Genomic DNA, 10,746 nt, shown 5'->3' with positions numbered 1-10,746 from the left:
CTCCTCCTACTGAAGCCCTCCCACCCACCCAAGTCCAGACGCCCGCTACTCATCTACCCCCCACTCGACGTCCCTCTCGAAAAGATGCAAGTGAGGCCACAGGTATGGGAGCACCCGAAGCGCCTGCGTACGGTGCACCCACTGCAGATTCACCTGTCGACGAATTCGAGGTGATAGATGACATTTCAATAAAGAAAAATCAGGGTACTCTTACGCGGGGCGGAACGGCTACAGCCGGCGAAACTAGCAGTGAAACTTCTGTGATCGGTGAATCTGAAGTTGTGGGCGGCTATGAAACACACAAAACTGGGGACAAACTTTTGCAAGAGGATTTGCAAAAGGGCACAGCTTCGGAAGAAGCTGCTCAAGGCCAGGGAGAGGATGTATCTAAGCCTTCTGAAGAGCTACTGAGAGAGGCAAAGGACCTCGATTTATCAATGGAGAAGTTTGAGAATGCGTATGCTTCAGCTTCGAAAACAGTGCAAGATGCATTTATACTGAATTATATGCCTGAATCGGCCAGAGGCCCATCCACCTCTCCTACTGATTTTTTTCGGCGGCAAGTGGAGATATCCAAGGTGGAGTGCCAAACTGGCAGGCTCACTTCCACAGAAAGTGAAAATGCACTGATGGATATCCAACTTGTCCGCAATATCTTGGAGGCAGCTTCATCCCGCATTGAGCTGCTACGCGAGCTTGAAATGCTGTGTGATAGCTCGGGCATCGGCTCTGCGCTGCTTGGCAAGAAAGCGGTGCCACTACCTCCAGCGGGTGCACTTGCTTCAGACCCCAACCAAGCTACCTTCGAAGACTTTACTCTGATGCTTAAGGGGTTCAAATTTCGTATCAATGAGGCTGCTTTGGCAGCCGCAGGGACGGTCCCTGTGGTCCTGGCACAACGACTCGCTGCCTCCGTCAAGTTGGAAACAGCGCAGCTAGAGAATGACCGAAAGGTGCACTCTAGCTTCCAAAAGTTCATCCTATCACTCCCTCAGGATAAGCAGCAATTGTGCATCGTGCATGCAAACGCAATATTTGGCGTCGAACCGTTCTTTCAAGTTATTGGCAGGGCTATCTTTGACAGAGAGGCAAATATTCTGACTGCAGATGCCCTCGGTTCCTGGGTTGTCGATTGGAATGTAGAAGGGATCCTAGAGCGATTACGGCTCAACGAAGAGGATGTTGGGAAGTTGCTTGGAATGCGGCCAAACTCTTACAAAGCAACTTCAATAGATGACATGTTTGCAGCTGCCACTGCACTCATCTAGCCCTGGATCGTCAAGCTACCAACCCTCCTCTATTTGCCGGAGCTTCAAAACTGGCTTTCTCAAGCTGTTCACTGGTGAGGTGTGTTGGAAAGGTGGACCCATGCTCAGCGATACGCTCGTTCGTCATGCTATCACTGGGATTCTGCGGGGATCAGGCGTTCGATCCCGATGCCTAGCAACAGGCTGCTGCACAAGGAGGCGCTCACGGTGTCACAGCTGTCATGGTTGTCAATGCAGTATTTGGGAGAGGTCCCGCACTGCTGCAGTCTCTCAACTTCATGTATCGAAACTCAAGATGAACCCAACGGTAGTGGTGCCCCATACCGAAATGCTGAACACGCGACTGTTGCAGATTCTCCCCCCTAATATCCATGCTGTTGATATCCTTCCAGCCGGATTCTCCCTCCCGTGCCGAGATGATCAAGGAACGCGTCGGCGTTACACGATTTCCCGAGGAAGGGTTAGATAGTGTCCAACGGATATCTACATGTTCCGTGCCTGTCCAAGATCCCACGATTTGAATATTTCTACTTCTGTTGGCAATTAGGAGCAAAAGGTCCGTATGTCGCGCTAAAAGACCCTGCGTTGTATGAACCGATGAGGTGAACGGAGTTCATGGTTCCGCCGCCGAACACGGGCGTTTCCCACACTTACTCGGAGCTGCTTTGCCCATGTTAGTAGCTTATCAAGACTTCCTACACCATGCACACAAACACTAAAGGAAGGTGGCGCTTGTCGCAGTTAATAGAGTCTACCATGCTCTAAAATTCCCGCGTCGTGGCGGGTTGCGTCATCGCCGCTGGCAGCCTGGAGGCGGGAATCCCTTCTTGCAATCCCTGCTGCCCCCAGCTTAGTTGTAGAAATATTCTCTCCACACATGTTTTTTAAGAGGTGATAGTGAACTGTTTTTGCGTGGGGAGGCCCATGTGAACAAAGGCAGCCGCGCAGCTGGCAACATGGGGTAGTTGCACTTTCCTATTGAGAAAGGTTCTAGACCCCTAATAGCTAGAGCTGCACCGCACATAAAGGATATGGCTCCGTACATGTGCTTTGCCATTTCGGTTTTATTCAACTGGCACATCAGGCCCCTTGGGTCCTCCCGTTTTAATGCTCATTTGCGTGCTCGTGACGATGGATAGATACAAAAACCGCCTAATGTCACCCGCATTCTGCTTAGCTGGGTGTATGTCATGTACCAACAGCACACGGAGGATCACAAGGACCAGCTGCTGAGGGAGGTAAGGGAGATTTAATGTAGCTGCAGAGCTACAGCAATTGTAAACACAGCTAGGGAAGTTGTTTATGCGTGGACCTGGCCCTGCCCTGCGGCATCAGCGGCAGCAATATGCGTTGGAACAAGGTTGGCCGCATTATCTCCCTCAGCACTAGGCGCTTGAAGCGGTGAACTGAGGACGTCTCATCTTCAGTATCTTGGCCACAACGCAACTCAAAACGATCCTCGGAGAACATCGAGGATCCGTATTCCAAATGAGTACATGCCGCATCGCAGACCACTACATCGGGGACCTTATGGTACCTCTATCTAAAAGCAGTTCGTGTAACCTGGACCCTTCTCAGCCTTCTTTGGCACTTCTCGACACTCAACCCAGCAGCCGCTAGCCGCACCGGTTTAGAACACTTCCTCTCCGCGCCGGACGATGCGTAGCAATTAGTTGTACGCAAGCTTTCGAAAACTTCATGTTGTATTTACTAGCAGCTAATAAATGCTGATGGCACTTGCTCCCTCAAACTGCTCATTGCGCATGCCTGCATCCACCATACCGGGGGGCCCTCAGTGACCACCCGGGTAGGGACAAGCAAGGTACGGCTACCAGAAGGAAGTTTTAAGACTTACTCAGGGGGCATAGTTTGTTGAAATTGTTGTATTTTCGTTATTCAGACGGTCCGCAAATTGCAAGGCTTGTATCCCGCGAAAGCAGCGGCGACATTTTCCGTGGGGGACAGCTGTAGGTGTAAACAGCGTTGTGACAGCAGCAGTTAGTGTAACTTTCATCCTACCGTTGTTTTCAAAAGGAATTCTTGTGCAGCTGCGATCCATACACGGCATCTACGTCGCGTTATTGCCCACTATATTTGTTGGGAGCACGAGTTATGTTGTAATAGTGAGGCTGCCGATTCTAAGGTCAGCGCAGAAGTGAACCGATCTTCTACATCGAAGCTGTCTAGGGTGGGGTTCTAGCAGATGAAGCTGAGATTCCGCATCTTTTTCTGTTGAACGCCTGCAGTGGGAGGTTCATCTGTTGAGCCCAGTTGCGGCTGAGGTTGCTCTGGAGCCCGTGTGCCCGTTTTCGGGTTAGCAGGGCTTGGTTGTGCTGCGGTTCCTGAGGTGAACCTGCGACAGTCTCTAGACCGCCAATCGACGAGGAGCATGCCTGTCTGCACACTTTCAGACCTCCGCAAGGAGGATGAGCAGCGCACCAGAGATATGGAGAGGGGAGAGACTTCACCTCTGCTGAGAGGTAAGCAGGCTGCAGCGACCGTCGGCTGGGTACTGTGGCACCTGTCAACTTATGTTATTAAATGATGGACTGTAGTTCTACCCGAAATGTTGCCGTAGAAACATTGCTGTAGCGGCGAAGGGCTCTTTACAACGCGCGGGAGCTGTTTCAATTAGTAAGATTGTTGAACTATTCTTCTCCGTATTACTGTCCTGGTCTGTGTGCCATGGCAGCTGAAACGCGAAGCACGGATAGCAACGTGACCAGTGGGGAGTCCACCTCTGTGCGCCGGACGACGGCGCTGAGGGTGCTCGAATTGCTGTTTCCCTACTTCAGGCTGCGCTCCCTGCTCCTCCTTATTTCAATAGCGGACTGGGCGGTGTTTATTACAACGCTTGCCATGGACTCAGAGATGCCCCTTGTCCCTTCAAGTAAGGCTATCCGGAATTGCCGGACCTGCAATACGGCTCGGCAATCAGCATGGGCTGCATATTGGTTACTCTTAGCTTTGTATGCCACAGGGTTTCGAATCCGGCCTCCTAACTTCTTTCGTATCCGTACTATGTTCCTCCTTCAGTATCCCTCGTCCTAATCTTTTCGTGTCCTTTCTTGCATCCCGTTCATCATGTTGCTAAATAATGACTACGTAATTGTGCTCACGCCTGCGTACTTTGTTCGCAGCCTCGATCCTTGTTACATTTGGAGCGAATGTGCCCACTTTGGTGGCAAAGGGCCAGGTTTGGAGGCTGCTTACAGCCTCCTTCTTGCATGCTAATCTCCTGCACGTGGCCTTCAATGTGTTCTTCCAGATGAGGATGGGTTTTGGCATCGAGCGACGCTACGGTTACCTCAAGTTTGCTCTGTTGTACGCTGCATCTGCTGTGTACGGCAACCTCCTCTCAGCTGCAGCTCTTTTCTGTGGCGCGGTGAAAGTTGGCGCCAGCACCGCAGGCAAGCCTTCATTATCCAAACGTATCCGCCCAACTCAGACAGCTTTTCTCTTCATATTACTGTGCATGCATTATGCATTAGTGAAAGGTTCACACACGTTGACACACACCTGTCGGTGGCTCTAGTAGTAGCGCAAAGGGAGGCACTTGGGCACGTCTGTATTGACGCATGGATTCGCATATCGAGATAAACGCGAGTGTAATGTAGATATCCTGGAGAGTTAATCAAACCCACATGACCTGCATAGTGGAATGCACGTATGCGCTATCATGCCCATTCATTGCTGGTGCTTGCCATCCCGATCCATAAGCGTAGTGTGGTGCCTCCAAAGGAACGTCAGCTAGTAACTACAGACTAGTAGCAGAAAGGCATATGTCTTCCAAGTTGTGGCTTCTCAGTTCGGTGGATTCGATGAAGCCCGGTTCTTTCGGTTCAGATCCGTTCATTACGTCAGCTGAATTCGCTGTCTCTCTACAGGGTTTGGGATGATGGGAGTGGAGATCGCCGAGCTGGCACTGAGCTGGCAGCGACTGCAGCACAGAGACCGTCTGCTAACAAACATTGTTTCCTTCTTTGTACTCATGGGGCTCTTCGCCTTCACGCTTAACGGCGGTTCAATTGACCAGATGGGTCACCTGGGAGGGTTAATATGCGGTACGGCACTAGAGCACCTTTCGGGTTCCCACTCCGTTGCCAAGAGTCCCCATTTGTTGCACAGGCATAGATGAGACACCTTTTCCTGGTTGTGCTAGGTTTTTCCTCAGCTCCGCGCAGCAGTGACGTTTGCATTATCACTCACACTCATGTCTCTCTTCGTTGTTTGCAGGTTTCTCGCTTGGCATTCTCTTCAACAAAGATATGTTGGAGAAGCCTGGGTGGTGGAAGTTGGCGTTTTGGGGCTCCATATTCTTGCTCATTGCTCTACCGGGGTCGTGCATTCCGGTTCTTTTCGCGGTTGATAGGGGATGCAGTGCATAAGCCCTGCAGGAGCACCTGCTTCTGCTGCACCTGAAGCATCACCTGCCACAGTTGACCATCGAGGGAATGCGGCGACACAGTTGAGTTTATAGTGGAGGTTTCACTGGACCTCCAGTGGAGCCGCAGCTGACATTATCTCTCAAGAGTAGCATCCTGTGCTTTGTAGCCACAGTTTGCCAGCCTTTTGCACGATTCCTAGCAACACCCATTCGTGGCAACAAGCTTAGAGTAAAGGCACCTCCATTCTGCTGTCTCATGGTGCTAAGAGCACAATGGATAGCAGTTAGTATCTCTGACTCACGGGAATGTGCCAGTCTTTTGTTTCCCGAGACTTGTTAAGCTGCGGCACTCTGCAGTATGTGCTCTGAAGCATGGCGTATGCTGTTCACGCTGGAAGAGGTTGCTGGCCATGAAAGCTTACCTCCCCAATAATTCGAAGCTGTTTGAATACTGCAGATGTCTACCTACAGTATTCACCAAATGTGGCAACCGTGCAGTTAAGAAAACAGGAGGTATGGAGCTTCAGACGGCAGTGGTCGCTAGTAGACCTATCGAAATATGCTTTAACACGCAAAGGGAAGCGGAAACCTGTTTTGTACACTGGACCATAGCAGAGATGAACAGGGTGTGAGGGTACGCTTTAAAATTGGGTCGATTATAGCGCCGGCACACAGGCATAGACCAGAGTAAAACGTCTTAAAGCAGGTGCATGTATCCACGCTTGTGTATTGAGCGTTGATTGCCAAAGGGCAAGCACTGCTGGCAGTCCCTGTTAGGTTTGCTCCCGTTCCGTTTGGAAGGTTTAAGGCATTCTATTTCCGGAGACTTCCTCCTGAATCCCGCAAGGACGTTTCGTGGACGGCGTGGAATCCGCTGAGGAAAAGCGGCCCCTACCTACGTCCCTGTGCGTACGCTTCTCACTGCGCTCGCCGGCATAGGCTCACATGTTCTGTATTACTCAGAGGCTATATCGATCGCTTCACCTGTGTGTGTAGCATTACGTTAGGACGCGACGTTTGGTGCCCATATTGTTGAGATATTCGGCTTTCCTGCATGTTTGCCATAATATCCATCAGCAGACTAAGCAATTCTGCAGAGTGGCTACCGACTATATCTACACTTCATCTTCAGTTCCACGAATATCTCATGCGGCTGACCAGCAGCCTGTGAGCAGCCCAACAGTATATCTGCAACTGCTCCTGCGGCTGTTGCAGCATCGGTACACAGCGACGGCAACAAACTGCCTCCCCTTGTGGGCTCTAGCTGCGAATCCACTTGACAGAGGAGCACCCGCGGAGCCAGCAAATTCGCTCCCGTCAATCCTGCTGCTGACGCCAGCATGCCGTACTCTTTTAAGGGCCAACCTCTATTCCCAAACGAGCACTGTGCCGTCTCTACAACCTGCAAACAATCTGCTGCTGCTGCTACTCCAGGATAGGCAGCAAATTTCTGCATCAGCACAGTGGAGTACTTGGGGGTGCCCCTCATCGTCCTTTTGTTGCGGTTGCTGCATCCGCAGGGCTAGAAGATTCTCGACGTCTCCGTCAACAGCAGTGCTGCGACCTTTCGCTAAATCTTCAGCTGATTCCACTAACTGGCGTGTCTGAACACCGGCGGAGTGCTGCATGTTCCACACGAGGAGATAGTTACCAGTAGCCGCTGCTAGCATACGGCCACAAGGGGAGAAGCACGGGGACGCAACAACCGTGTTGCGGCGCAGCAGGGGATGTGCTAGGACCACCTGTTGCTCCCGTCGGTGCTGCAGCAGCATCCGCAGGTCCCACAGCTGCACTGTCTTGTCCTCACCGAGGGTGCATACAGTGTGTCTGTCGTTGGAGATAGCCAAGCCGACGATTGCCTCCGAGTTGTGCATTGTATGGGACACGATATCTGGGACCCAAAATCCGTTGCTGCCCTTGCTTTTACCGCTGCACGGGCTGGAGGGACTAAAGACGCCAAGCGTTCCGTTGCGGTGACCTACTAGCAACAGCCCACTCTCCGCTGCTGCTGCTGCTGTCGGGCGCGACAACAGAACTGCAGTGCGGCTGCATGCGCTGCGGTGCAAATCCCACAAACGCACCGATCTGTCATTTGCCACGCTCCACGCAGCACTAGCTGGTGCTGTGGATGCTGCTGCCATTGTTGTTGTGTCTCCTTGAGGCTGCATGAAGCCACACGCAAGGATTGAGCCGGCATGCGCCTTGAGGGTCTCCACCACCTTCCCCCTGGGCAGCTGTGCTACGTACAAGGTGGCGTCCATACAACCAACCAGTGCCACAGCCTCCTGCTGCTGCTGCTCCTGCAGCGGCGCTGGAACGTTTGGTTGGTGTCTCAGCAGCAAATCTACAGCAGTGCATGCAGCCCTCAGCGGAGAGGGAACGAAGGAATAGAGGCTTCTTCCAGAGGCAGCAGCGCGCACAGCAAGGGTTCCGTCTGCGCCCCCAGAGACGAACAGCTCTGCTGCCCTTGCGTCTCCTGCAGCTGCCGTTGTCCTGCAGCAGCAACAGAGGGCTGCTCCAGTGTGCATTCGAGCTGACTGCACCAGTCGCAGAGGCGGCCGACATCTTCCCAGTGGTCCTCGGCTAGCCGTGCTGTTTCTGCGGTTGCTGTTGCTGTTGCTGTTGCTAGGTTCTGCATCAGCAGCACGCGTTTCCGGGATTGCAGCTTCTGCAGCACGGGCTGCAGCTGACGTGGGTGTAGCACCGGTAAAAGCAGAAACTGAACCAGAAACTGATGCCTTCACTGCTGCTATTGCTTCCTGGTGCTGCTGCCCGGTACATGAACAGACAGCTGCCGCTGCAGTGTCCCTTGTCGGCTCAATAGTAGAAACAGATGTGGCAATAGGACGATCGGCGCTCGCCTGTGGTGCTGCTTGGATTTGCTGCTGCAGCAGCTCGAGAGAGGCCGCTTCGGCTTGCTTGTAGCGCAGCAACTCTCGAAGGTAGCCTTCGGTCTCCAATGCTTTTGCTGCAACTTCCTGCTGGGCCTTCTGCACAGCTTGCTGCTGCTGCTGCTGCTGCTGCACAAGGAGCAAGCAAGTCCTGCGTGTAGCTGCTGCCTGAGCCTCTTTCTCCGACACCTCCTCCTCCTTCTCTCTCAGCAGCCGCTGTTGGTGCAGCAGTTCTCGGTCTTTTTCGGCCAGTACCTGCTGCTGCTGCTGCACTTGCTGCTGCAGCAAAAGCAACTGCGTTTCGAGGTGCCGTCGGTGCTTCTCATATTGACGCTGTGCTGCTGCAGCTGCTGCCTGAACCGTCCTTACCTGCTGCTTGAGTACTGCTGCGTCTTGGCCGCTCTGCACCAGCAGGCGTTGCTCTGTCAATAGCGAACTGGTGCCAGCCGCACCAGATACTCCTTCCTGTGCTGCTGCAGCCGAGCGGACAGCCAGAATAGATGCATGGCTCGCTATGAGCCGGCGATTTTCTTCTAGTGCCGTAGCGTGAGCTGTACAGACATCAGCAAACCACTCGTGCTGCAGCAAGTGTTTAATTCTAGCCCTTCTTAGGAAGACCTGGCGCCAAAGTGGAAACCCTCCTGCAGCCGCTGCTCCAGCTGATGTCTTGAATTGTCTCGGCTCATCCGATGCTGCTGATGCTGCCGCTGTAGCAAGTGCTGCTGTGTCTGCTATATCGACGGCAAAATGACTCATAGCCATTACCGCTGGCTTGTCATTGCTGGTTTCGCTGTTTGGGGGTCTGGTATGTTGGTGTGAATGCCCTCCGCCTCTTCCGTTGCCGATATTGCCCCCACTGCTGCTTCTTGTTGTTGTTAGCGCTGCCGGATGGATTTCGCTGCTCGTAATTTAAAATCAGCAAGGGTGGTGCAGGTTGCTGCTGTTGTTGTTGTAGCAGTAGCAGTAGGAGCAGGAGTAGTAGTAGTAGCAGTAGCAGCCGTATTAGTATTAGTATTACTGTTAGTAGTCGTAGTCGTAGCAGTAGTAGTAGTAGTAGTAGTAATAGAAGTAGTAATAGAAGAAGTAGTAGTAGTAGTAGAAGTTGTAGTAGTAGTAGTTGCTGTAATAGTAAAAGCAGTAGTCCTGGTAGTAACAACGATAAAAGTGCCGGATTTGGAATTACCCTCTAATACATCTGCTCCTGCCGCAGTCACCGTTGCAGCTTTTGCTCTCTGTTGCCACTGTGGTCTCCCTTGGCGAGCAAGGCCTCCTACATTTACAGAGGGGCCTGTTACATGGAAGCCCTCCACCTGGATCAGCCTTGCCTATCCTGGCATATAGACAAGTATGTGGAAGAGGGTTTCAACGACCCAACTATAAAGAAGCTGAAAAAATAGGTGAAAAGATGGAATATGGGTACACATTAAAGCTGCATCGGCCAATTCTTGACACAGACAGCCCCCTTGCGGCAGAGCGTGTAGTTGCCGGAGCAGCCGTCGTCGTAGACGGTCTAGTTGCCGTTGTTATTTCTTCTGTGCTGCTAACTTTTAGTGAACATTTTTGGGTGTTTCATGCTCTCTGGGATTGATACAGCTCATTTGTTTGTGGATTCCCTTAGATCTTCGGACCTCCTGCGTGGAAGGTGTGCGCTGACTGGGTTGCCGACGAACGTTTGTTTGGGCCTTGCTGGAGCTAATATTGGGAAACTACGGCTACTCATGAACCCTTCTCGGTTTCTGAGCTACGTGTACCACCTATAGCCTTCCACAGGCAGTTGAACCGTGAAGGCGAACGCTCACAGATGACCAGTGGAAGTTCCTACTGTGGACTGAGTGGAATCTAGGACCTCGTAGGTGGCTCTTCCTAAACCTCGTAGCTTATTTCTGGGCCTTTATGCCGGTGCTTGTTTATATGGACAGGAATGGTCACGCTGTGCTGCGAGAGGGTGTGGAGGCTACCTAGCTCCCTTGTTAACTTGGTGGCAAAGAATAAGGGAGCCACCGACAAAGCAGCGAATGCTGCTTTGTCAGTGGTTCCCTACCGTGTCTTGGAGGATTAAAAAATAGAGGCATGCCAAGGCAAAGACATATATTTATATTTAAATACAGAAAAGGGGACAAAAAACCCGAAGGGCAGAAGGAAAGAGAGGCAGAGTACACAGTAAAGGAGAAATATATATATATATATATATATATATTAT

At 52.0% G+C, this 10,746-nt stretch overlaps 4 protein-coding genes across 4 annotated transcripts; 3 read left to right on the top strand and 1 right to left on the bottom strand.

Annotated features, from left to right (window-relative positions):
- Window positions 1–104: 104 nt before the first annotated feature.
- EMWEY_00049790 (hypothetical protein, conserved) lies at window positions 105–1,268 on the top strand (the record flags this gene model as incomplete). The annotated part of the gene is made up of 1 exon (XM_013479532.1): window positions 105–1,268. The coding sequence occupies one exon, from the start codon at window positions 105–107 to the stop codon at window positions 1,266–1,268; it is 1,164 nt and encodes a 387-aa protein (XP_013334986.1).
- A 2,389-nt stretch (window positions 1,269–3,657) lies between these two features.
- On the top strand, window positions 3,658–5,656 carry EMWEY_00049780 (rhomboid family domain-containing protein, putative; the record flags this gene model as incomplete). The annotated part of the gene is made up of 4 exons (XM_013479531.1): window positions 3,658–3,748; window positions 3,961–4,158; window positions 5,156–5,332; window positions 5,505–5,656. The coding sequence occupies 4 exons, from the start codon at window positions 3,658–3,660 to the stop codon at window positions 5,654–5,656; spliced, it is 618 nt and encodes a 205-aa protein (XP_013334985.1).
- Window positions 5,657–7,022: 1,366 nt separating this feature from the next.
- Window positions 7,023–9,308, bottom strand: EMWEY_00049770 (WD-repeat protein, putative; the record flags this gene model as incomplete). Its single annotated transcript, XM_013479530.1, has 1 exon — window positions 7,023–9,308. The coding sequence occupies one exon, from the start codon at window positions 9,306–9,308 to the stop codon at window positions 7,023–7,025; it is 2,286 nt and encodes a 761-aa protein (XP_013334984.1).
- Window positions 9,309–9,353: 45 nt separating this feature from the next.
- On the top strand, window positions 9,354–9,736 carry EMWEY_00049760 (hypothetical protein; the record flags this gene model as incomplete). Its single annotated transcript, XM_013479529.1, has 2 exons — window positions 9,354–9,361; window positions 9,505–9,736. The coding sequence occupies 2 exons, from the start codon at window positions 9,354–9,356 to the stop codon at window positions 9,734–9,736; spliced, it is 240 nt and encodes a 79-aa protein (XP_013334983.1).
- Window positions 9,737–10,746: the final 1,010 nt, after the last annotated feature.

The sequence above is a fragment of the Eimeria maxima genome, genomic scaffold, assembly GCF_000499605.1.
Source record: "Eimeria maxima Weybridge genomic scaffold, Emw_scaff1198, whole genome shotgun sequence".
In the NCBI taxonomy this organism is placed as follows: Eukaryota; Apicomplexa; class Conoidasida; order Eucoccidiorida; family Eimeriidae; genus Eimeria; species Eimeria maxima.
The sequence above is the reverse complement of the archived record's forward strand: the minus strand, read 5'-3'. Positions and strand labels throughout refer to the sequence as shown.